This window comes from Pan troglodytes, chromosome 8 (genome assembly GCF_028858775.2).
Source record: "Pan troglodytes isolate AG18354 chromosome 8, NHGRI_mPanTro3-v2.0_pri, whole genome shotgun sequence".
Classification (NCBI taxonomy): Eukaryota; Metazoa; Chordata; class Mammalia; order Primates; family Hominidae; genus Pan; species Pan troglodytes.
In genome coordinates, this window is record NC_072406.2 from 41,062,786 (window position 1) to 41,090,517 (window position 27,732).

The following is a 27,732-nucleotide window of genomic DNA, read 5'->3' on the forward strand; positions in this document are numbered from 1 at the left end:
CCAGGTGGAGGGAAAAGGATGAGCAAAGACGAAGAGGGGGAAGTTGGGGACTGTGCTGTTCTTGCTCTCATGCCATTTCTAGGTCCCTGACCCTTGTATAAAAACACCTGTCCCGAGGTGGTCATTCACTACCACCTTCAACCTTTCTCCACACTGCTGTCCAGTATCAATTCTCTGGCAACTTTCCTTTTCTGTAAGACAGCAACTCTCAATTCTCCCTCTTATAATAAATATGCCATAATACCCCATTTATATCCTGACATGGAATTAATTGCTAATATAACTTATAGACATAATTCTCCCTTCCAAATTAATACATTGACCTAACTAAAAATAATATATGAAAGGAGAAAAAATAATTTATAATAAAGCAATATGTATTTCAATATGTAAATTCTTGGCATGACTAGAGCAGAAAACCTAACCAAGTCAGATGTTTGCACCTACTTATAATAAATAAGTTTGGATTTAAAAGATCAGGAGCTATTCTGCACAAGAAAGAACAGGAAAACAAAAGCCCAGTGGTACATGTAAATCCAGGAATAAGAACTAGCATTTGGATAGAAACCACAGATCAGACTTCCTTGAATATGATAAGGAAAGAAGGAAACAACTAAGGATAGCATGTCAAGGCTATCGAAGTGAAGAAAACAATACAAATGACCTGAGCTTACCCAAGAGTAGTATATGGGGCCTGGCGCGGTGGCTCACACATATAATCCCAACACTTTGGGAGGCCGAGGTAGGTAGATCACTTGAGGTCAGGAGTTTGAGACCAACCTGGCCAACATGGTGAAACCTTGTCTCTACTAAAAATACAAAAATTAGCCAGGCATGGTGGCAGGCACCTGTAGTCCCAGCTACTCGGGAGGCTGAGGCAGGAGAATTGCTTGAACCAGGGAGGCGGAGGTTGCAGTAAGCCAAGATTGCACCACTGCACTCCAGCTTGGGCGACAGAGCAAGACTCTGTCTCAAAAATAAAATAAAATAAAGAATAGTATGTGGGATGAGACAGTGCTTCAGTGCACCAGACAGTTTGCTTTTCTAGAAACCCCACCACATGCTGCATCATCTCCTCAGTCCTTGAATGTCTAGCACAGCATGTTGAAGTCATGTGGGATGCAGTCAGATCTTTGTTCTATAGAAGGGTCAAGTCTACATCCCTCTACCCATCAGCCATTTTGACATCAAAAAAAGTTCCCTAACAATGTCCATAATGCACCCCAGTGGGCAGTCCTGCCCCTGTGGAAACCACTCTCTATGACTTTAGCACCTGACCCTTGTCATTTTCTGCACCCCAAATCCTGCCGTCATCTTGGGTGACATCAATATCCATGTAGAAATCGCTTCCAAATGCAGCCTCTGACTTCCTGATCTCGGGTGACCTCCCTCTCTACTTCACTTCAACCATGACATGGCACGCCTGGCCTTTGCCATCACTAGGAGCTGATTCACTATGAAAATATTAAATCCAAACTCCCCAGTATGGTATCATTCTCTGATCTTCTTGGATCACTCACTCAGTTATTCTTCCCACACCTATGGTCATATAACGACATTTCACTTCTATGATTTTGTTAATGTCTTCATCTCTCTTACACTTGTCCTTTATCACACTTGCCAATGAAACCTCCCATCTAAGACCAACCCAATGGCCTCTCTCCATACCCACTGCTGAGCTACTGAGTGCAGAAAACCCATGCAGCCCCTGGACAGCAGTAACATCACGCATTCCTGGTCTCCACGCATAAACCAGGACCTTCATGTGCTCCAGCAACCATTTTATGTTTTCCTTATCATCTGGATTTCTTAGATCCCCATGATGGCAATTTCGACTTTTCTCCAGGCTCCTCTCTACCCACACCTGGGAGCCTCCTGGTCACTTCTCTCTTGAATATCCCTAGAATCAACCACCAAAGGCTGCCAATTTCACCTCCTAAACATTCTTCAGATCTATCAGATCTATGCTTCCCCATCGCCACTGCTGCCACAATACCCCTGTTTTGCCTCCTGTCCTGAAACAGCCTTTTATCTGCCTTACATCTGCTGTCCTTCCATATTATCTAGCATCAACTGGCAGCCAGAAAGGTCTTTCCAGGAGTTATTCTGGTCCTGTTGCATCCATGCTTGACATTCTTGGATATGTAGTTTCCAGTGGGTCTTCCAAAAAAGATTAAAATCTTCTGTAATCCCAGCACTTTGGGAGGCCAAGGCAGGTGGATCCTTTGATATCAGGAGTTTGAGACCAGCCTGGCCAACATGTCAAAACCCTGTCTCTATTAAAAATACAAAAATTAGCTGGGCATGGTGGCGGGTTCCTGTAGTCCCAGCTACTTGGGAGGCTGAGGCAAGAGAATTGCTTGAATCTGAGAGGTGGAGGTTGCAGTGGGCCAAGATTGCATCACTGCACTCCAGCCTGGTGACAGAGTGAGACTGCATCTCAAGAAAAAAAAAAAATATTTTTTTTTTACCTAGTCTACAAGGGTCTGTGTGATCTGAACCCTGCCCTGTCTGCCTGCAACTGTCTCCTTTACTTGAAGCTGAGAGGAATTCTGATCTATCCTTCAGAGCTTGGCTCAAACAGTGCTTCCTCCAGAAAGCCACCCCTGATCCTAGAGGATCAGGGTTCCCACTTTCATGTTCCACAGCATCCTGTACATCTCCTTCATAATACTTAAAAATCATAATCAGACAACTAGCCAAAACACTGTTTAATGGCTGTATCACCCACCAGATAAAGGCACCATGAGGGCAGGAGTATTATATTGTTTACCATCCCCACCAAATAAATCCTTAATAAACATCTGCTGAATGAACAAATAAAACATTTAGTGTTGTTATCACCACCTCATGCTCAGCAGAAGACCTCAACTACTTCAGAAAACATAGAGGCCAACACATGGAAATGTTTTCAAAGTCCTTCCTCCAAAGTGATGCATCTAGATCCACCTAGAGCAACCTTTTTTTTTTTTAACTTGCTTATTTTTATTTTTGAGACAGTCTCACTCTGCTTCCCAGGCTGGAGTACAATGGCGTGATCATGGCTCACTGCAACCTCCGCTTCCTGGGTTCAAGCAATTCTCATGCCTCAGGCTCTTGAGTAGCTGGGATTACAGGTGTGCACCACCATACCTGGCTAATTTTTGTAATTTTAGTAGAGACAGGGTTTCGCAATGTTGGCCAGCTGGTCTCAAACTCCTGGCCTCAAGTGATCCACCCACCTTGGCTTCCCAAAGTGCTGGGATTACAGGCGTGAACCACAATGCCCATTCTAAAGCAGCCTTTATCTTTCCTTCCAGCCGTATACTCTCACATCTTCTCTTAGAGACTGCTCTCCCTGAATCTTCACTTCTCTTGCTTCTAGCTCCTTTCTATCAGCACTTAAAACTGATAAAGGCTCTCTTACCTTAATACAACAAGAACAACAATAAAAGCTCCACATTTCCCTTAACTCTAAATTCTTCTCCAGCCCTTAATTCAACATCCCTTCATGTCCCCACTTTCACAGGCCATGGTGTCTTCCACTCTTTTGCTAATATCTTCAACTCTTTTACACACTGTCCTTTTATCACACATTAGTCTGTTCTCACACTGCTATAAAGAATACCTGAGACTGGGTTATTTATAAGGAAAAGGGGTTTAATTGGCCCACAGTTCCACAGGCTACCTGTGAAGCATGATTCTATCCTCTGCTTGGCTTCTGAGGAGGCCTTAGGAAACTTACAGTCATGGCAGAAGGTGAAGGGGGAGGGAGGTGTCTCATATGGCGGGAGCAGGAAGAAGGGGAAGAGGGGAGTGCCACACACATTTAAACAAACAGATCTTGTGAGAACTCACTATCACGACACAGTACCAAGGGGAAAATCCGCCCCCATGATCTAATCGCTTCCCACCAGACCCCACCTCCAACACTGGGGATTACATTTCAACATGAAATTTGGGTGGGGACACAGATCCAAACCCTATCACGTGCCAAGGAAACATCCCATCTAAGATCAACCCATTGGCCCCTCTCCATACCCACACCTGAACCACAGAGTGCAGAAAACCCACACAGTAGTTCACTCTTCTCTCCACCATCCTGGTTTATGGCCCCGAAACTTCTCACCAGCACCTCCCACTTGTCTTATCCGGTGTCCACAGTCAAGTGTAAATTCTTTTACAGGTTTATATAGATTGCATGACGCAAGTTACTATGATCTCTCCTCTTAATTCTTGCCACTCCTTCCTTGCACTGTATGCTGCAGCGCCATGAAATTTCTCCTGCTTCCTGAAACGTGGCCACTTCTCCTTGTGTTGGGTCTTCATCACGTGCTACTTGCTCTTTTATGCACACTCCTGTCTTCTCACCTGACTAATTCTCGCTTGTTGTTTAAGATTCAGCTCAGATGCACCTTAAGGAAATATTCTCTGACACTTTACATTTGGGTTAGGTTCCCGAGTTCATGTGTTTCCTGTACTCCCACTTCCAAGGAATTATCACACTGCATTGTACTTGCCTGCTTCTTTGTCTTGATTGTCTAACAGACTGTGAGTTCTGTGAAAACAGGAATGCCTTCTGCCTTGTTCAACAACGGCTTCCCTAGCTGGCAAACTGAAGGCCCTAGTTAGATTATTTATTTAAATTATACTCAATAATGATGCTATTATGCAGGTGAAACTTTGTTGAATGAACCAAAGGAGTGTGAGAGAAAGTTAAAAAGTATTTGCCCCTAGAACGTGTGGATATGAAAATTAGATAATCTGCTCAAGTTAACCAATAGAAGTTGCTGGAATTCACATCTGAACTTGGCTCTTTATCTTAAGGTAAAAGGGGAGGTGATGGATTCACTCTAGGTACAGTGAGTTTACAGAAAGAAAATCTTGCTCCCAAAACTCAGACAAGAGCTGCCATGTAACAGAGAGGACAGGGCTAGGGTTCCATTGTGAATGTATTCACATCGAGGTAAAACCTGAGACTGCATTGACAGGTGAGACTTCTGAGGGAAAGGGCGAAAGACATAAGTGCTTATTGGTTGTCTATAATATGCCAGGCACCATGTAGGGGCTTACATATTTACCTACTTTAAAGGTTCAAAAAGTATTCAGAGTAAGTTCTAAAACTCACTTTTTCAAATAAATAGAGAAAATACAAGGAAAACAAGTGGTGTTGCAATGAAGGTATCTTCTAAGTACAAATAATGCAAACCCAATTATATATGTTCTCACACACATGCGCGCACACACACACACACAGAAGCAAACACAGCAAAACACTATTATAAAACCCAAATAGAGGGCAGGCCAGGCCCAGTGGCTCATGCCTGTAATCCCAGCACTTTGGGAGGCCAAGACAGGCGGATCACCTGAGGTCAGGAGTTTGAGACCAGCCTGGTCAACATGGTAAAACCCCATCTCTACTAAAAATACAAAAATTAGCTGGGCATGGTGGCACACGCCTGTAATCCCAGCTACTTGGGAGGCTGAGGCAGGAGAATTGCTTGAACCTGGGAGGCAGAGGTTACACTGAGCTGAGATGGCACCATTGCGATCTAGCCTGGGTGACAGAGTAAGACTCCGTCTGAAAAAAAAAAAAAAAATGCAAATAGAGTGTCCCAGCCTGCCTTGTCCCTCAAGACAACTAGAACTACAGGAAGGGATGTAAATTCACCATTTCCTTAGAAGGTCTCAGCTCCGGAGTGACTGCCAGAGTGTGAGATACTTTGCCAAGTGAGAGTCTAGCACTTCCTTTCTTATTCTTAAAAATCTCTAACTACAAAAAAAAAAAAAAAATTAACTCTCTAGGGGAAAAAAAACTAGGTATATTTGAATTAGTGGGAAAAAATATGCCATCTCTAATGTGATATCCTTAAATTTTGACTATATTCGATTTTGGGCCTAGGTAATATGCTAACTTTATAATCTAACCCTTACAAGCAAGCTCACTACACCCATGTAGGGTGCCAAGAACATTCAGAGGCAAATGACTTTATTTGGAAAATTTTCCCTAAATTAGGTTATTCTAGGTCATCATCTTCAAAGGTAGAAGTATCCTCCCAAGAAAGGTTAAAAATAGAGACATAATTTCAATCATTCTTACTGCAAAATTGTCCAGTGGGCCTACAAACAGCATTTTCCCAGTCAGGCCCTTGGATCAATCTGCCATCCCCACTGGAGAAGTTCTAGAGTCTCCCCTTGACTTTAAAAGACCACAGCTCAGATGCACCATCCTGTCCCGTATCCCCTTTCTAGGGTTAGGCCTAAGTTCACAACATTTTTAGTTGTCTGGTTTGTATTTGGAATACAAAATCTATTTACATTCCAAGCAATTTAGGGATGCAAACTGAGTTAGGTTTATTCATATGCCCCTGCAATAGGATAGCTTCATTTACCCCTTCGATAAAGAAATTTTTATCACAACTGGTGAAATACACTTACATGGGCATATATAAGTAGATTACTCTGTAGTTCGTTTTCAACTGAGCTTGCTAATGATAAAGCGAAGAAGAGAACAGAATCTAAACAGCCCATCTTTAAATCATAGACAAGAGGCTGTGGCATAATTATGATGATGACATAGTGAGTTCTTTTTACATGACAGGCATGTGTGACATGGTTCACATACACTGTTACTCATCCTCAAAACATCCCTGCAAGAAAGGTATCATTATCCTCATTTTACAGATGAGAACACTGAGACAATGAAAGGTGAGGTAATTTCCCAAAGGTCACACATCTGGCATGTGGCTTAGCTGGTGCTCAAAAGCCTATCTGTCTAACTCAAAAGTCTGCATTCTTTCCACTCTACCTATGATCTTATGAAAAGAATATGCCGATAAAACATGAACTCGGGTAGCTGTTGCTCTGCTGTCTGTTTATGGCTGTGAATTGGAACTTCACGGACTCTCTCATCCCCAGTCCACGCAATCCATACTTCGTGATGACTAATTATGCTCCTGGAATAGGCAGAGACGCAGGCTACAAAAAGTGGCAGAAGTCAAATCTGGTGATCTCAAAGCTCACTCTGTGCAGAATCTCTGAGAAGTCTAATATAAACTGAATGAGGATGATGGGCAGACCAGGCCTGGGCCACAGACACTGGGCATATGTGTTAGGATTCTCAATTCAGGACTGAGGAAAATCAAACACAAAGATGATATATGTAAGTAAAAGCCAAAAAGGCACATTAAAAATGATTTTGGAGCTTATTAATCTGGAATTCAGGCAGTAAACTAAAGTTGGTGTGTCTCTTAGCTTTGAAAAGAAAAGAAAAGAATGTTTATAGCCAAACCAGAAATGTAAGTAAGTATTTATCTGCTTCATCTAAAAAATATTTCATAAGAATTTATAAAACCATGTTGGAAAGGAAGAATAAAGCTGTGTGTATCAATTTGTATTACGTGAAGGTCTTGGGAAAAATGTGTGTCAATTGGATAATTAAGATAATGAGAAAAGCATAATACTACTTTAAATTCCTTTTTACGCATTTAATTAGTAACTCCTTACTGAAAGTAAGCAAATGTGTTGCATGGTTTTATAAAAAGTTTCATTCATTTTAACCAAAGTTACGTAGCCCATTTAAGGTGTCGATAAAATGTTAATACAATTTCTATTTAAGATTTTAAATTTAAGAAAACAGTCACTGTTAACTACATGCAAAGATTCTTTTATGTTTATCTTAAAAAGGTTAAAAATCTATAGCAAATTCTCAGCTTTAATTTACATAGAAGAAGGTAGACATACATGACACCTTTTCCCGAAATGATCTTGAAATTGGTTGACATTATTGCCTCATTTCATGTAATGTAATTATGAGACGTAGGGTATTTTCATTGTTCTGTTTCAGATTTTCTTTTTATTCCCCAAATATGTTTAGGTGTTTATGATTTGTAACAAATGTTTATGTATAAAAAACAAAAAGTATATTTTGATTAGAATGCTAGCACAGTATACTTTCAAAATTAATTCATAGTTGATGCATACAAGTTTTTCATTCTGTAAACATGGTCTCCCCAAATAATCTACTTTTTTTAATCTGATACAGACATATACCACAAAAAAAAAAAAAAAGAAAGAAACAAGCCAGGTGCAGCAGTTTGCACCTGTAATCCCAGTTACTTGGGAGGCTGAGACAGGAAGATCACCCGAGACCAGGAGTTTGAGTCCAGCCTGGGCAACATAGCAAGATCCTCTCTAAAAAACAAAACAAAAAATAAAACAAAGCTAAATGAGTAGAAAAAGATTTGAGGCAATAACATCAGCGCCTAGAAGCACACCCACAATCATACATGCACTGAAAGAATGATTTGAAATACCAGGTATAATGTTCTTATACTGACAAAAAAACAAAAAACCTGTTAATGGCCATGGTCTCAGGCGTTGTGTTTTGAACCTTCAATTCTATACTTATTTACATGTTAGTGCACATTCTGAGCGAATGAATAAACATTTACTTGAACAGCAATATGTATTACTATTGTGAAAATAATTACTGAAATCAATGAAATGTCGTACATGTGTATATTTTAAATGACAGTCATAAAGAATAAGCATATGGATGGGCATAATCCTATCACTTAGGGAGGCCGAGGCGGGCGCATCACCTGAGGTCAGGAGTTCCAGACCAGCCTGGCCAACATGGTGAAACTCCATCTCTACTAAAAATTTAAAAATTAGCCAGGTGTGGTGCGGGGTGCCTATAATCCCAGCGGAAGAATGGCTCAAACCCAGGAGGCAGAGATTGCAGTGAGCCAAGATTGGGAGGGGGAGGGGGAGGGAGGGAGAGGGGAGGGGAAAAGGAAAGGAAAGGAAAGAAAAAGAAAAGAAAGAAGAGAAAAGAAAAGAAGGAAGGAAGGAAAACAAAAGAAAAGTAAAAAGTGGGAAGCTTATTGAAAGAGCACCATTTTTTCCACGCAGCTATTTACTCTACGCTTATATAGACTGACTAAAATACTCATCTCACTCTACTTCAAAACTATGACAAGAGTGCAATAAAATTAAGAGGTCAAAATAAAATCATCCCTGAGTGTTCCGTGGCTAAGTAGACGGGGGCATGAGAAACTGCCTTACTTCAGAGTTTGCTCAGAATGGGGCCACCAAGCTCCCAATTCAAAATCTATCCTGTCTGTGTCCCCAACTCTCCATTCCCCTTATCCCATTCCACTTTACTTTCTTCCATAGACTTATCGCCTTCTAACAACTGTACAAGTGATTTTATTATTTCTTACTAATTTATTATAAATATGGTTTTGGTCCATCTTCTCCCATTAGAACATAAATGGCACAAGGGCAAAAATGTTTGTGTGCTCAGAACAGTGCCTGGCACAGCTGGTACACCGTAAAACTCAGTTGAATGAAAAGATTTGTGGTTTATGCCCAGAAATGAAGTCTGAAAATAAATATTTAAGATTGGCCAACGGCATAAAAAGCCAACTGTGACTCCAGTGAAGATCACATTTACCTTTTACATACAAGGGTTATAATTTTAAACCCATCACATTCTCAGGAATTTCATTATGATTTTCAGTTTTACAGTTATCTATATAAAATCCTCCAGAGCCAACTCTAATTCTACAAGCCTTCCATCAAAGTGCAACAAAAGATATGAGAATTCTAATAAACACACTAACACTCACATTTAGTTTTGAGCACTTACTTTGCACTCTGCTTTATGTGGGAGGCTTTGTGTTATGCCACAGTTTTATGAAAAAATAGTGACAGTCTTATAATAAATGCCTGTTTATTCAAATTACCTCTACAAGCAGTCTTTGGGCAGCATATAAGGTTCAGCACAAAGGAGAGCAGAATAGTACTGATATGTTCAAGCTAAAAATGTGAAATATACAGAAAGATTTATTATTAGTTTCTCTTGTACCTCCTAGCCAGACAGAACAAGTCGCAAATTGTCTGAATATCCACAAGATGAATTTTTGCTCTTGTTTTGGCTTAAACGTGAAAAGTGTTTTAGTTGCTTTTTAACACCTAAGTCTTCTCCCTGCTCCCTCCCTCACCCACACACACATTATTTGACTTTATTACTTTACTTTTCAAAAAGTTGGGTTTCACTGAAGATAAGACTTGTCATGTAGGAAAATGTACTAAAAGCCTGACATTTGGTTTCAACATACTTTCTAGAAAATACTTTTAAATGCAGAAGGAAATTTAACAGAAACTGTCATTGAGATGTTTTGGTGGCTAAAATGAGGCTTAAGAAGAATACATTTTCAAAATGAAGAGAAAATTATAATACTTCTGATCACAGCTCAAAGTCCTCCATTGTTGTATTTTTGCCATGGTAACAACTTGGTCTATTATTATTTCTTGATCATTAAATACAAGAGTAAAAACCATATAGCATTATGATAATATAGAAAAATAATATTTTTATTTTCTCAACAATATTTAGGAAACGGTTTCAAAGCAAGTGTCACTTTTCCCAATGGCTTTGAAAACACTGGGTAAAAAATTATTACCTTTTTTTTTTTTTTTTTGAGACAGAGTCTTGCTCTGTCACTCAGTGGCACATTCTCGGCTCAATGCAACCTCCAACTCCCAGGTTCAAGTGATTCTCCCGCCTCAGACTCCTAAATACCTGGGACTACAGGTGACTGCCAACACATCTGGCTAATTTTTGTATTTTTAGTAGAGACGGGTTTCACCATGTTGGCCAGGCTGGTCTTGAATTCCTGACCTCAGGTGGATCCACCTGCCTCAGCCTCCCAAAAAGTGCTGGGATTACAGGCATGAGCCACTGCACCCAGCCAAAAATTATTTCCAAGGAGGACTATGACACTTATACTTTTTCCATCTTCCTACACAAATACACATTGTAGGAGCCAAGGAAATAAATTCCTATGTATACAACGTTTCTATAATCATAAACTAAACAGTAAACAGTTAATTCAAGAATAACCCAGAATTTCCAAAATTTGTGTCCATGGCTTCATTACCTATTTCAGATGATAAACTTCTAGATAATCTAATAAGTGTTTTGAACACTGAGGTTCAAAACCAGTAGAAGCCTACTGATAGTTGAACATTTCATGTTTATCTTATTATGTTTAGTTAATATGTAAGTCCTCCTCCTCCTCTTCCTTCTTCTTCCCCTTCTTCTCCTTCTCCTCCTTCTCTCCTTCTCCTCCTTCCTCCTCCTTCCTTATCCTTCCTCCTCCTCCTCCTTCTTCTTTTAGACTCTGTTGCCCAGCCCAGAATGTGCAGTGGTATAACCACAGCTCTCTGTAATCTCTAATTCACAGACTCATGCAATCCTCTCATCTCAGCTTCCCAAGTAGCTGGGACTACAGGCACACACCACCTTGCCTGGCTAATTTTATTTTATTTTATTTTGTTTTTTGTAAAGATGGAGTCTCACTATGTTGCCCAGACTGGGCTTGAACTCCTGGCCTCCAGCACTCTCCCTGCCTCAGCCTCCCTCAGCGCTGGGAATTCAGGTGTGAGCCACTGCACTCAGTCTCTTTTTTTATTTTTAGAGACAAAGTTTCACTGTATCTAGCTGGTCTTGAACTCCTGGGCTCAAGTGATCCTCCTGCCTCAGTCTCCTGAACAACTGAGACCACAGGCATGCACCACTATGCTGGGCAATAAATATTTCTTATTAAAACCATACTAGGTGCAGGAATTGGCCTACATCTTTGCACAGATTATTTTGTTTAACCCTCAAAACAAACCTAGAAAGTAGGTGTTTTTATTATCTCAAATTTTCATATGAATAACTGAAGCCCAGAGAAAATTTGAATTGTTCCTGTGTCATGTGACTACTGAAGGGCATCACAGGACTGGAAGGCAGCCATCTTGTCCCAGAGGCTCATCTCTCATCTTCTATATTATCCTGCCTCACAGGATATAAAGAGATGGGGATTTCTCCACGTAACAGGCTCTAAGCTTCTGATACTTCCAATGTGCCATACACATAAGCTGAAAGGGTTTCTGAGCAAGGAATACAAAGAAGAAAGCAAATAATAGGGAATACTTCTGAAGGACAGTTACATAAAACCGCCTTGGCCATCACCAGACCCCACTGTGCAGTGTCGTGCTGTACACAGGCCACAGTGGGGTAGAGGTGGAATGTTCTGTTAATGACACCAGGGGGCTGAAATTTCCAAGCCTCCAGCTGTACAGGCATTCTTGATGCTGGAAAGTTTCTAGATCTTTTCTTTAGTAGAACTATTACTAAGAAGTTTGCATTAATATACCATGCTTACACGATTTTCTTCCTCTTTTTTTTTTTTTTTTTTTGAGATGGAGCTTTGCTCTTATTCCCCAAGCTGAAGTGCACTGGCATGATCTCAGCTCACTGCAACCTCTGCCTCCCGGGTTCAAGTGAGTCTCCTGCCTCAGCCTCCCGAGTAGCTGGGACTACAGGCGCCCGACACCACACCTGGCTAATTTTTGTATTTTTAGTAGAGACAGGGTTTCACCATGTTGGCCAGGCTGGTCTCGAACTCCTGACCTCAAGTGATCTGCCTGCCTCGGCCTCCCAGAGTGCTGGGATTACAGGCATCAGCCACCGCACCTGGCCTTTACTCTATTTTTTATATAGAGACACAGGAAATACAATTCGCCTGAAGAGAAAATGTGATCTAACATGACAAAAAGAACAAAATGAATATTCTCCATTAAGTCTGTTCTGTTATAATCCAATTGTTACAGATTTAAGAAATACTGCCTTATACGAGCAATTGCTCCAAAATAGGAAAAGAACGTGTTAGGGGCTAAAGAGTTTCACATAAAGTTAATTTTCCTAGAGGAATTTCAGACTAAAGGCTAATAATCATAACAAATCTGTTGATCAAAACAGACAAGCCAAAACCTGAAATATTGCTGAGCAAATCCTGAACAGCAGAAAGATTAAGAGGAAACCAAAAGTTTCTAAGCCATCATTATAAGGCATACACGAGAAAGCACAAAACTGAAATACAATGCCAAGAAAAGTAGAAAATCAAAATAAATGGCAGCCAATTCACAATCACTAACCAAAGAAGGCAATGGCAACTGAACCCATTCAAACAGAGCAACAGGGCTTCTCCCTGTGTGCACAGCACCAGACCTCACAGTACCTGCATCTGAACCAGCAGCAATAGGGGAAAAGCAAAATGTACCCTAATTAATCAGGCCAGCAGCAACAGCATCATCTGGGAGCTTGTTAGAAATGCAGGCTCTCTGACCCCACCTCAGGCTACCAGATTAGAAACTGCATCTTAACAAGACCTCCAGGTGACCAGAATGCATGTTAAATCTGACAAGCCCTGGAATAGGGTCTGGAGGTCAGAGGAGAAGGGCAGGAGCTCCTCCCTCTGTATATTCTCCAAGACTACCTCTATCTATGGCAATCAAAAAACTATTGAGAGACAATCTCTGAACTCTGAAGGCAGTAGACAGATTATGAATATAACCTTTCCTGGTAAGTGGAAGACTTATCCCAGGTTGACCATGGGAAATGTGAACAAATTTGAGAGGGAAAGACCAGGAAAATCAGCACTTTAGGAATTTATTGAAAAATTTTAAGGAGCAGGGCAGTGAAATAGTAATGACAGGTGCAGTAAGAAACCCTGCCTAGACAGTGTGCAGAATTAGCGTGTAGGAAAGAGAGAGGTGAGCCCACCAAGCCTGTTGAACTGACCTAGGGAGACCTACATTGGAAACTCGAGTTGTAGACGTGGGCAGGATTCAAGTGAACATAAACGCTTTCACTAGACTCACATCTAAACTTTCACAAAGCAAGGAGGTATCTGTCAGGAAAATGAATGAACAGTCCTTTAATCAAGGAGATTTTTTAAAAAGTAAGATATTTAGATCCAGCACAGTGTCAAGTACTGCCCTAATTTTAAGATTGGAAGCCATATTCCACAGTAAGATAAGAAGTAGGGTTCTGGTGTCCACCTGCTGGGGTCTGAATCGGTTCTGTAACTTAATGCTTCAGGATCTTAGACAAGTTACCTACTTCTCTCTGTGCTTCAGTTTCTTCATCTGTAAAACAGGGAATAATAAGAGTATTTACCATGTAGTCATGATGAGGACTGAAGGAAATAATACACTCATAGCTCTTAGTTACTGTTATTATATAGCATGGAGGAAGGACAGGACCCTCTTAAAAACAAGTTAAAATTTAAAAACTTGCTTGAGACTGTTTGAAAGGAGTTGGGAACAGCAGAGGGTAGTGAAACATGACAGTTAGATCTTAGTAGCAGAGAAACCTAAGAAGTTCAAACAGATATTTTGGTTGTCATTGAAGCAATGCAATTAATTATTTACTTAAGGCCTGGAAATCTATAGAGAATGAGGAAACATTGGCAGAAGCACCTATCAAAGGCAATATAAACGTTCACTGACTGTGCCACTTGGGAGCATCAGTATTTAGCATCTCCAGTTTAGGACTATGTCGAGGGAATATCCCTGTTGGAAGACAAAGGGGAAATCTCTGAGAATCAGGAATCAAACTTAAGGAATTTCAAACAGGAGACAGAAACAGCAGTCATTGCAATAGGATTGATATCACAGGGCTAGAAAAAAAAGGCTTTAGGATTCTGCTGGGAATTAAAAAGTAAAGTGAGAAAAGGGAGGGTACCAACCCAAATACCCATCAATAATACACTGGATAAAGACAATGTGGCACATATACACCATGGAATACTATGCAGCCATAAAAAAGGATGAGTTCATGTCCTTTGCAGAGACATGGATGAAGTTGGAAACCATCATTCTCAGCAAACTAACACAGGAACAGAAAACCAAACACCACATGTTCTCACTTATAAGTGGAAGTTGAACAATGAGAACACATGGACACAGAGAGGGGAACATCACACATCAGGGCCTGCGGGGTGGGGGCAAGGGGAGGGAGAGCATTAGGACAAATACCTAATGCATGCAGGGCTTAAAACCTAGATGACGGGTTGATGGGTGCAGCAAACCACCATATGGCACATGTATACCTATGTAACAAACCTGCATATTCTGTACATGTATCCCAGAATTTAAAGGAAAGTAAAGAAAGAAAGAAGAGAAAACAATGAAAGAAAAAAAGCAAAGCACTTGGCCCCAAAACAGAGTCCACATTCAATTCAGAATTCGGGTACCAGGAACCCAAAGGCCAAAGGGGAAACAGGGCAACTGAAGTGCGTACAATTAATCTCTTTACTGATTATTTCAGCCAGATGAATTTTAGTGCAATCAGTGATCACAGATCAGGACAATTAGCATTCAGACAGGAGAAGCGAAAATACCTCAGGTCATTCTATGATTTTTGGCTGACAATGGAATGTGGTGATATATAATTCTGGGAGCATTATTTTGCCTCAAAAGGTAGCTGGAATGATGCTGTGATATTCTTTTGTCCTGATGACCGTTTCAACTGCTGACCAGTAGGGCTGGGGTTCCATTACACAGTTTTGAGGAGGCTGATTAAGGCACACCCATGAAGAAAGGCCAAGTTGTGTCAGAGGAGTTTAAAGCTTCAGAGAGTTCCAGATCCACTATATCGGGGAAAGCCCACCAGAGTCTATCCCCCGCTGAATACAGCCCAAACCTCTGGACAGCGCACAAAAGGCAACAACCTAGGGACTCTGAAAGGCAAACAAAACCAGGCAGAGTGTAGATGGAGTCAAATCTGGAGAGGTGGCCTCCAAGATAATGAAGTTTCCCATTTTATTTTTCCCTCTAGCTATAGTCTCGATGTTTGTCCCCCCAAATTGCGTGTTGAAATTTGATCCCAGCATTGGAAGTGGGGCCCAAGGAGAGGTGTTTGGGTCATAAGAGCAGATCCCTCATGAATAGATTAATGCCCTCCCTGGCGTGAGGCAGTGAGTGAGTTTTCACTCTATTTGTCCCCCAAGAAAGCTGGTTGTTAAAAAGAGCCTGACCACCACTCCTGCTTCCTCTCTCTCCACGTGATCTCTGCACACACAGGATTCCCTTCGCCTTCACAAGTCAAAGCAGCATGAGGCCCTCGCCAGATGCCCAAACTTCCAGCTATTAGAACCATCAGCCAAACAAATCATTTTTCTTTATGAATTACCCAATCTCAGGTATTCCTTTACAGCAACACACAACAGACTAACACATGCCTTTTTCTTTCTTTCTTTCTTTCTTTCTTTAATTAGAGAATCTTGCTCTGTTGCCCTGGCTGGAGTACCGTGATGCAATCTCAGCTCACTGCAACCTCTGCCTCCCAGGTTCAAGCAATTCTTGTGCCTCAGCTTCCCAAGAAGCTGGGACTACAGGTGCCTGCCACTACACCTGACTAATTTTTATATTATTAGTAGAGACAGGGTCTTGCCATGTTGGGCAGGCTGGTCTTGAACTCCTGACCTCAAGTGATCCTCCTGGCTTAGCCTCCCAAAGCGCTGGGATTACAGGCATGAGCCACTGCGCCCAGCCTCAATGCCATTTTATTACATGTCTTTCCCCTTGGCTGAGGAGAAGAGACAACAGGGACAGAAGAGATGTTGCTGTGATCTGTGCTGGTGAAGGAGGCAGCACAGAAGGGACAGTGAGGTGGGAGAGGAGCAGGAGGTCTCAGGTAGCCCCATTGAGCTGGGAAATGCATGTTCTCTCAGCACATCTCTATAAGGATGAGAAGCAGGGCACTGTAAGCTATAAATAAATTCTTCCTCCTCCTCCTTGAGGAGGCTCAGTATAAATGAATTAGGAGATGTGCACATTATTAATAAAGGAAATTTTGAATTTCTTTTGAAGTATGTGAATATGTGTTTCAAAATAATGCGAACAATCTTAATATGTAATGATGCTAGTGTTCACTTCCAGGACCTACAGATGTGAGAAATTGCATCATTTCCCATGAGTCACCCACCATCTCTCAATGAACAGCATGGGTTGCAACCTTTCAAAGGACTCCGTCTTACTAAGATGGGGTAATTCTCAGCTTCTCCATTGATTCTCATTTCCATAAGTATCATCACGAGTTTATAAAAGAACAATTAACAAGAGTGATATGGTTTGGCTCTGTGTCCCCACCCAAATCTCATGTTGAACTGTAATTCTCAATGCTGGGGGAGGGACCTGGTGGGAGGTAGCTAGATCACAGAGGCGGATTTCTCCCATGCTATTCCCACGATAATGAGTTCTCACGAGATCTGATGGTTTAAAAGTATGTGGCACGTCCCCTGTCGCTCTCACTCTCTCTCCCCTGCTGCCATGTGAAGCCCGCTCCTGTTTCCCCTTCACCTTCTGCCATGCTTGTTAAGTTTCCTAAGGGCTCCCAGTCATGCTTCCTATATAGCCTGTGGAACTGTGAGTCAATTAAACCTCTTTTCTTCATAAATTACCCAGTCTCAGGTAATTATAGCAGTGTGAGAATGTACTAACACTAAGAGACACCATGCTCTTCTACTCCAAAACTTTTCTAAAATCATTGGCTTTGATCCTGGAAGTTTAAATATCTCTCGCTACATTTTTAAAGAAATGCATTGAGAATGAAGTGAAGATACATGGAGCTTGTGGCTACTCACATCTGTGAAGGGTGCACAAGATAGATGCTAGGATGCAAATCTGAGTCAAGGCAATCGATGTTTGTGAAAATACCCACATTCCTTTATTAACTGCCTTTTTATTTTGAGATGGAGTCTCGCTCTGTCTCCCAGGCTGGAGTGCAGTGGTGCGATCTTGGCTCACTGCAACCTCCACCTCCCAGGTTCAAGGGATTCTTCTGCCTCAGCCTCCTGGGTGGCTCGAACTACAGGACTGTGCCACCACGCCTGGCTAATTTTTGTATTTTTGTAGAGATGGGGCTTCACTGTAGAGATGGGGCTTCACCATGATGGCCAGGCTGGTCTCAAACTCCTGACCTCAAGTGATCCTCCCACCCTGGCCTCCCAAAGTGCTGGGATTAAAGGTGTGAGCCACTGCACCCAGCCAATTATCAACTTTAAAGCGACTTTGCTGACTCTCTAGCTTGAAATATCCTAGAACTCTGCTGTAATACTTTATTTCACTGAAGGTCTAAATGCCATCTGAAGCTTGTACCATGCTGCTGCCTCAAAATGCTTTGAAACGAACTTGCATTGTGTTCAAAAATATTCACTTCTATTATTTAATTGCTCTGATGTATGCTTCATATATTACAACAGTGTTTGCTATCCCCACCTGACAAAGGTTCCACAAAAACGACAGTACCGTTCTTCAGAAATGTCTTAAAAGTCTCTGCAAGTCAATTACATACAAAAAACTAAAGATTTTGTTTCAGAGACAAGACAAAAGGTGTTGAAGGGGAGGAGATTTTTAGCTTGAAAACTTCAAGTATGATTCACTTTGAAGAGAAATTCTTACTATCTCACTCATTTCCTCAGAATTACTCACAGAAACAAGCACTTACCAACCAAGACAACGAGTCTGTATTTTTCATTAGTTTGTCGCCGATACGGTGTCACTTCTTCGTATGTGGGTACGTCAGCTGTGTCGTACTGATCACTCTTCTTGCATTCATACATGGATTTATTTGTTTTCTTATCTTTTCTACTAAGACGAAAACTTCTTCTAAAACCAGCTGCAAATATTAAAATAAATATATTTTTAGTAACGTCAACCAAAAAAGAAACCCTCAAAAAAAAAAAAACAACTCTCAGAGTTGGGTTGGATTTTATTTACCATAATATTGGGTTTTTAAAGTTAAAACCCTAATGTTTTAGAGACAGGGTCTCACTCTGTTGCCCAACCTGGAGAGCAGTGGCGCCATCACAGCTTACTGCAGTGTTGAACTCCTGGGCTCAAGCGATCCTCCCACCTCAGGCTCCCAGGCAGCTGGGATTACAGGCACACATCACCATGCCTGGTTAATTTTTAAAATATTTTGTAGAGACAGGGTCTTGCTATGTTGCCCAGGCTGGTTTGAACTGCTGGCCTCAAGCAATCCACCCACTTTAGCTTCCCAAAGTGTTGGGATTACAGGCATGAGCCACTGTGCCCGGCCTATTCATCATCATATTGTTAGAAATGCATTCAGTAAGAAAAAAATAATAGTACACAATTTTATAAAAACAATAACTTAGATTTAATATTTATTTATGTAGTTATAATAATGTAAATTTTATTTGGTTTAAACAATAAAGAGCTCTGTTGAAAAATCATTGAGTAAAATAACTATAATAAAGCAAAATAAGTCAAAAATCATAATTTATCAAGAACTGATTGGTAAACACATTTGATATGAAAAAGTTAAAAACACTGTAAAAGCATTTTAAATGTAAACAATAAGTTCGCTCATTCATGAACATGAACAAAGTTTCTATTACATCCTAAGCATAACCTAACAACGTACCCATGGCACAGGCAGCATCTATTGTTAAACAAAAAGAAAACTAAATTAGGGAGTGTGTAGTGTAGCGTGTGCTTATGCGTCAGTCAGGCTGACAGAACAAGGCTCACCCAGTCAACAATTAGTTGATCTTCAGCAAGTCACTTAACTTTAACTGGACTCCAGGGGATGGAATAAATCATCAAGCCTCAGGTTCTTTTCTCTAATGGAAATTCTATGCTTTCATAATGTGACACATATGAAATTAAGAAATAGAGCCAGGCACGGTGGCTCATGCCTATAATCCCAGCACTTTGGGAAGCCAAGGAAGGAGGGCAGATCGCTTGAGCCCAGGAGTTTAAGACCAGGTGGGGCAACATGGAGAAACCCCATCTCTACTAAAAATACAAAAAAATTAGCTAAGCGTGGTGGTGCACACATGTAATCTCAGCTACTCGGGAGGCTGAGACAGGAGAAATCACTTGAACTCAGGAGACAGAGGTTGCAGTGAGCCAAGATCATACCACCGTACTCTAGCCTAGGTGACAGAGTAAGACTCCATCTCAAAAACAAAACAAAACAAAAAAACCCTTATATATATTTTATATCAGCTGCAAAGTTCAAAATAAAATGCAAGTACATTTTAAAGGTATAAAAATACATTCTCTTCAAAAAGAATATTCATCAACTTTGATAAATAGATAACTTTTTTTTTTTTTTTTTTTTTTGAGATGGAGTTTTGCTCTTGTTGTCCAGGCTAGAGTGCAATGGCACGATCTCGGCTCATTGCAACCTCTGCCTCCTGGGTTGAAGTGATTCCCCTGCCTCAGCTTCCCGAGTAGCTGGGATTACAGGCGCACGCCACCACGCCCGGCTAACTTTTGTATTTTTAGTAGAGATGGGGTTTCACCATATTGGCCAGGCTCATCTCAAACTTCTGACCTCAGGTAATCCGCCCTTCTCAGCCTCCCAAAGTGCTGGGATTACAGGCGTCAGCCACCATGACCAGCCATAGATATCTTTTTTATAAACAGAGGTATTTTGTAACAAAATGAAAAAAATGTAATAACTAATCTGTGTGGATTTTAGTGAATATAGTCAGCTGTCTGAATCTGTGGGTTCCATCCATGTGGATTTAACCAATTATGGACTGAAATTTTTTAACTGTATCTCTATTGAACATGTATTGAGTGTTATTTCATCTGTATTGAGACTTTTGTCCTTGTCATTATTCCCTAAACAATAGAGTATAACAATTTACATAGCATTTACATTGTATTGGGTATTACAAGTAATCTGGAGATGATTTAAAGTATACAGGAGGATGTGCATAGATTACATGCAAGTACACATTTTATATCGGGGCTTGAGCATCTGCAGATTTTGGTGTCCAAGGGGGTCTTGGAACCAATCTCCCATGGATATCATAGGATGACTGCATAAAGGAAATGAATAATTGTTACCATTGGGTTTAAGAAATTAACAGGATTCAAAATAAAGGAAATGTGAAACAATTACCAATGACTAACAATGGTTTTATGTGACTCACCTTATGGATTCAGAGTTTGATAAAAACTGATCAAGATATTAAGGACAGAGTGACTAAAGTTTATCTGATAACATGTTTCTGTGGCCCTCTAAGAGTCACTCTGATTTTGAGAAGATATTTGAGTAGAGAGAAAAGGTTATTTATAAAGGATCTAAAACAAGGAAGACAGTTGTTCTAAAGCTCCTTTACAAAGGTAAAGAGGAGAAGAGAACAGGACAAGTTGTAAACACATGGGTGTCTTATAAGACAAGAGATGACATCTGAGGAAAGCTAGAAGGTAAATACGTCCCTCTGGCCCTAGGATGAGAAAAAGAGGTGGAATTATAAAATCACACATGCAGAGAGGATTCAAACTTCTATGTAAAGCGCCAGAGAAAAAGTTATTTATTACTCTTTGTTCATCTTGTTTTCTAGGTTGTAGGGAAAGCTTCATAGAACCCAGAAAAGGGACCCTTTTTTTTTTTTTTTTTTTTTTTTTGAGACAGGGACTGGCTCTGTTGCCCAGGCTGGAGTGCAGTGGCAGGATCTCGGCTCTCTGAAACTTCTGCCTCCCAGGCTCAAGCCATCTTCCCACCTCAGCCCCCTGAGTAGCTGGGACCACAGGCATGTGCCACCACACCTGGCTCAATTTTTTTTTTTTTTTAAGAGATAAGGTTTCGCCATGTTGCCCAGGTTGGTTTTGAAGCCCTGAGCAAAAATGATCCGCCCACCTCAGCCTCCAAAAGTGCTGGGATTATAGGCATGAGACACTGAACCCAGCCACCTTCCTATCACAGACATAACACACTACACCAGAAGTAGCCAAGGTCTTTACAACTACCCCTTGTGCTTGAGCACAGTGGTTCTCAGACAAGGGTCTCTTCCTAATTGCAGAATTTAGTTATCCCAAACCAACCCCAGCACCTACTCTGTCACGGATGTGTGCTGGCCCAGACTGTAGCCCAGTATTAGCACGGCTTCTGGTTTAGAACAAAGATGATACATGAGCTACTCTAACAACAAAAGTTAGAATGCTGATATTTCACAGCATTCTAATTTCATGTTTCCACAGCTCTTGCCTCATGAGAGGCAATTACAGAATAAGCAGGTAGAACTATAAATTCCTTTATAATTATTCCCTGTATGGAGGGAGGCTTGCTGTCAAGTCTCTACAAACTTTTGGCACAGGAATGGATATAACAAGAACATAAATGCTTCATCCACAGGAAATAACATCCAAAAGTAAAAACCTGACAAATTTCTGTTGAGTAAATCACAGCTAAATCTTGAATTTCAATGTGCTTACCTAATTGAGCCTTTAAAATTCACTTAAGTTTTTACTTTCCTTTTTTTTTTTTTTTTTTTTTTCTTGAGACAGGGTCTCACTTCTGTGGCACAGGCTGGAGTGCAGTGGTGCAATCTCAGCTCACTGCAGCCTCTGCCTCCCAGGTTCAAGTGATTCTCATGCCTGAGCCTCCTGAGTAGCTGGGACTACAGACGCCTGCCACCACACCTAGCTAATTTTTGTATTTTTAGTAGAGACGGGGTTTCTCCATGTTGGCCAGGCTGGTCTCAAACTCCTGACCTCAGGAGATCCACCCGCCTTGGCCTCCCAAAGTGCTGGGATTACAGGCATGAGCCACCACACCCAGCCAAGTTTTTACTTTCATCATAAACAATGAAGAGTTAGTGAGGAAAAGAGAAGGTAATCAGATCTCTTAAGGTGATGTTGCACGAGTGTCAAAGATGGGGACCATGTTGCATAGATAGTTGGGTGATGTCAGTTGTGCAAGGCTTGCTACAGAACAGTTGCTTGATAAACGTTTACTGAATGGAAGTAATTTTAAAAGGCAGCAACAAAAACCCTACTATCATTCCTGTTTCATCTGCTTCATGTAAATTTCAACAAAGAAAGCATGACACATTAGGCATTTTCTAAGAGTTAAAATTCTAAAAGGTGTCAAAGGCTAACGCTCTGCAAACAAGAAAGCCTTAGAGCTGGAAGAAACTCTGGAGGTCATCTGAGTCTGCTCCCCGCAGGGCAGCCATACGCTGCACTTGTTCACATCAGTTTTTCAGTAGCAACAGCAATCAATTCACACAGGTTATGAAGCTTCGGTGCCTTAATGCACAGGAATTCACACAGGTTATGAAGCTTTAGTGCCTTGAACGATATTTTACAATGCAAAGGAGCAAAGGCAGTGACGTCGCCACAGGGGTTCCATGGGAGCAGCTGGTCACTGATTGTTACCAAGCAGAGGCTGGCAGAGGATCCGGACCAGTACCTAGGCTCTGCTGACTTACTTCTTCACAAGGCTCATTTCCTCTACTTTAAAATACAGATGATAGTAGTATCTGCCTCACAAGGTGGTTAAGGATTAAATAATTCATGTAAAGCTTTCGGTCCCATCTGTGGCATATGGTAAATGCTTTACATGTTAGCTACAGATTCATGCTACAATGCCTCCAACTACTTAAAAGAACCTTGAAGGCAGGAACATGTATCCCTTGTAGTCCCATAGCACGGTGTCTAGCAAAAATAAAAAAAGCGGGGTGAGGAGGGGGAATTAAGAGGCTCACTAATTAGTTTCAAATTGACTAATAGTATAAAACAGATAAAATGTCCAAATTAAAGCCAGATTTAAATATGTTCAATATTGTAGATGCCTAAAGTACCTTATTAAGTATTAAGACATTTAAAATACAACAGAAATAGCCAGATGTGGTGGCACATGCCTATAATCCCAGCTACTTGGGAGGCTGAGGCACGAGAATCACTTGAATCCAGGAGGTGGAGGTTGCAGTGAGCCAACATTCCGCCACTGCACTCCAGCCTGGGCAACAGAGCAAGACCTTATCTCTAAATAAATAAATAAATAAATAAGTTTTAAAAATACAACAGAAAGGTTTAGTATGTATTAACTATTTTTTCATTTGTCTTCACAGATTCTCTTTCTAGGGATATAGTTATTTGTTACCATATTTACATTGAAAGAAAGTATCCTTTCCTTTGGTCTTACTTTTTACTTACTCCCCTGATTCACAAATACATATTAATGCTCATATTTACATACACACACATCTGATATACATACACACATATGTGTGTGTGTATATATATATATATATATATATATACAGAAACATATATACATGTACAGACATGTATATGTATACACATGCACAGACAGGGTGAGAAGAAGAAAAAATTGCCAGCCCAGACAACCAATAAAATAGCCAGAACAAAACATACAGCAAGAGTTATGAAATTCAGAGTATTTATTTGTGATGATTTTTCAGCCTGCCCCATACTCCTAACGGCAATTTTTCTAGATTCTGTCCCCCATGGGTAGTCAGAGGTGATAGCACACTTCACATGTCCTTCAAGGCAGTACAGAGGCTGTAATTTTCCAATTTCAGTAAAATAATGAGCGATGTGTCAGTACACCTTAGTTAAGTCTAAGCTTAAGGGAGAGTAATTCTGTGTCAGAAAAAGGGAGTTAATCGTTTCTTGCCTTCAGATCTTACTTCTCTTATTAAAAGGAAGACCAAAAAATGTGACCTTAAACTGAAAGTACACAGAGGATTCTTTTAGATAAATGTGAACCTGTTTGATTTCAGTTCACTTTCAGTGTAAAAGTCTTAGCAAGAGCTGGCTTTAAAAAAGACGGAAGGGAAAGGGGAACATTAACAAGGAATTTAGAGTAAGGGAACAGTTTTACATAAAAAATATTTTTCCTTACATTTCATGTTTTTGCAATTTATAATTGGCTCAACATTTTTATGGACAGGCTTTTTCCAGGGAGCTTACCCACAGCTGCTAGAGATTTGTGTTTTTGAAAGGAACGGCACGTTTAGTTTATTACAATAGGAAAGTGACTTCAGAGTTAAGACTGCAGCTGCAGGTCAGTCCCTAATCACAGACACCGCTTATCTAATATTTTCCAGTAGAAAATTTATGATGACTTGTTCATTTATCATTTAATTTATAGCTTTGGTTAAAGTTAAAAATTTAACTGTAAAGGGAGAGATCTGAGTTGCTCATTATTTGCTTCTTAGTTCAATAAGACTGCAATAAACATCCCTTTATCCCATGTCACTGATGACTTCATTAGGGCAAATTGCTAGAAACTAGACAGATCCTGTCCAAATGCTTCTCGGATTGATTAATATCAATATCCATTCCCACCAGCAGTATGTACAGTGGCCCATTTCACCATTCTCTCATCAAAGGACTTCTAATCTCTTCTTTAAAATCTTCAGTGATTTGACAAGTGAAAACTGTACATCACTGTTATTTTAACGGTTAGTGGAGTTGAGGGTATTTTTTTCATGTTTATTACTCACTTGCATTTCTTCCGTAAATTGTTGGTTTATACATTTTGATCACTTTTGGAGTAGAGTCTTCATAAATACATATACATAGGTATCTTTCAATAAGGTCATGAGCCCTTTGTTCTATTTGTTAAAAAGATGTAAGGTTTTCAATTTTCCTTTTAACTGTCATCATAAAGAAATTTAAACTGTTTACGTGTTTGAATTTATAAATATCTTTCCTTTGTGATTCCTTCCATTGTTTCTATAACTTTTCCATCTTAGTTCTGATAAATATTCACCAATATTTTCTGAAGTGTTAAAAAGTGGGTTGCACGGCTTTACACTTAATTTTTTAATTCCATCTGGAATTACTGACATGTAATCATGATGAAATCAGGCCTGGGAAGTGTGGCTGTAACTTTATATTTTTCTAAATAACTAACCAATGGTCTCAGAAATACTGAACAACCCTTTTACTACTTTATGTTGACATATACATTATATTGAAATACCAGATGGTACATTATTATGCCATGACAGAAAAAGGTGATTCTTGGTCTAAATTTAGCTTCTCTTTTTATTTTTATTTATTTATTTATTATTTTGAGAAAGAGTCTCATTCTGTCATCCAGGCTGAAGTAAAGTGGTGCGATCACAGCTCAGTGTAGCCTCAAACCCCTGGGCTCCAGCGATCCTCCCACCTCAGCCTCCCAAGCAGCTGGACATACAGGCACATGCCAACACACCCAGTTACTTTTCAAAAACTGTATTTTGTAGAGATGGAGACTCACTAGGTTGCACAGGCTAACCTCAAACTCCTGGCCCCACTTCAGCCTCCCAAAGTACTAGGTTTACAGGCATGAGCCACCATACCTCGCCTTTCATTCTCTTTTTAATAATATCAATAAATTCTCTTTTTAATAATAATATCAAATAATAATAATAATATCAGTATAAGTGGTGGTAGTGGTTGATATTTGTCGGGCACATGCTAGATGACCGGCACTACTCAAAGCACTTCATGTGTGACGAATTTATTTAACTCTCACAGCAACCCTATGAGGTGGGTATAACAATCCATGTGTTTAAGTACACTCTTCAGTGTAATCAACAAAGATGGCCAAAGCTTTGGTTCAAGTATTAAATGATAAAATGAAGTCAAGAAGAAAGTTTCAAACATTACCCTATATACATAGATGCATAATAGAAAAAAATGAATTTAGCTCATTTCTATTACATTATGTTAGGTATGAAATAATTTAATAGAAAAAAATAACAAAGGACCAACGGTTTAACTTAGGGATTAAAAACATAATTTTTTCCTGATAGAAGACGTTTTCCAAATATAAGGAAACACATTTTAACACTCCCCTGTATTCGAAATACAAAAATATGTAAGGCAGTGTCATTGGCTCCCAACCACTAGGGGACACAAAACTTATTCTCACATGCTTGTAATTTAAGGTGTTTTCACAATGCAGGACCATGACTAGAAAATAAAGACTTTTTGCAAGTATTCCAGTCACTACAATTTCTCTTAAGTAAAAAATTTTAAAACTTGGACAGTTGCAATTTGGTCACTTTCAAAGCTATTTATTGACATTGCATTTGTAAAACATTATTCACCAATACAGTATTAATCTTAATGCTTACATACATAAATTAAGAATCATTTGTTATTAAAATAAGTTTCATAGTATAGATAAATATTATAACTACCTATATATAATTTCAAATGTTAGCAATATTTTTTAACAATTAAAAAACTTGGAAGTAACCAGGATATGCAGAAGTATGGAAATGATCAATTAACTTATAAAACACCTTCTCAAAGAAATGAAGTTGAAACTATTAAAATTATAAAACTACATAGTACCACAGAAATGCATTTCATATAATAAATGGAAAAAAAAAGACAGGATACAATCATCATACTTACACTATGAGTTTTACTTTTTTTAGTAATATAAAGACTGTTATGGATACAGAAATATAGAAGAAAATATATTTTTTAAAAAGACAATGGTTGTGTTAGGTAGAGAGGGCTGTGGACAATTATTTGTTCTATTTTTCAAACTTACTGTAATATTATATATGTTTCAAAATTACTGGATTATATAATTATATAAAATTACATAATTTCAAATTTATAATTTTAAAAAGAAAACATAAAAATATATGAACAAACAACAAATGAAATGAACAAACAAATGAAATCCGTATTGGCAGATGTAGTTGTGTGGTTATATCAGCACGTAACACAAAATACGTATTGGTTATGTCTCAGAGGCAAGTTCTAATCATCTGTATTTTTCAGTGATTATGGTAATAGACCAAATTTGTATATTAACAATAGTTAGGAATAGCCAAATAAATTCAAGCATAAAGCAAGCAACAAAAGCAAAAATCATGGAAAAGTATAAAAAATGAGAATATAATATAAGAAGTTAAGAATAAGGGCAAGGAAGAGAGAGAACCAGAAGTCTCACCTAAGTAGTAATGATGAAAAAAAGAAGTACTTACGGTTTCGAAACTTACAACCAAACTAATAAAATGGATAAAAATCCTTTCTAAAATCACAAATTATTATATTCTTTGGCTCTCACAAACACATAATTTCAATGTAAACTTATAATGTACC

At 39.7% G+C, this 27,732-nt stretch overlaps 1 protein-coding gene across 22 annotated transcripts in view; it reads right to left on the reverse strand.

The window, feature by feature from the left end:
• The window catches only part of MPP7 (MAGUK p55 scaffold protein 7), a 255,744-nt gene that overhangs the window by 20,150 nt on the left and 207,862 nt on the right, over nucleotides 1-27,732 (reverse strand). For all 22 annotated transcript variants that reach the window (XM_507720.7, XM_054660889.2, XM_054660885.2 and 19 more), the window contains one exon: nucleotides 18,329-18,499. In XM_507720.7, the coding sequence (XP_507720.3) occupies nucleotides 18,329-18,499 (171 nt within the window). The remainder of the gene's footprint in view (nucleotides 1-18,328; nucleotides 18,500-27,732) is intronic.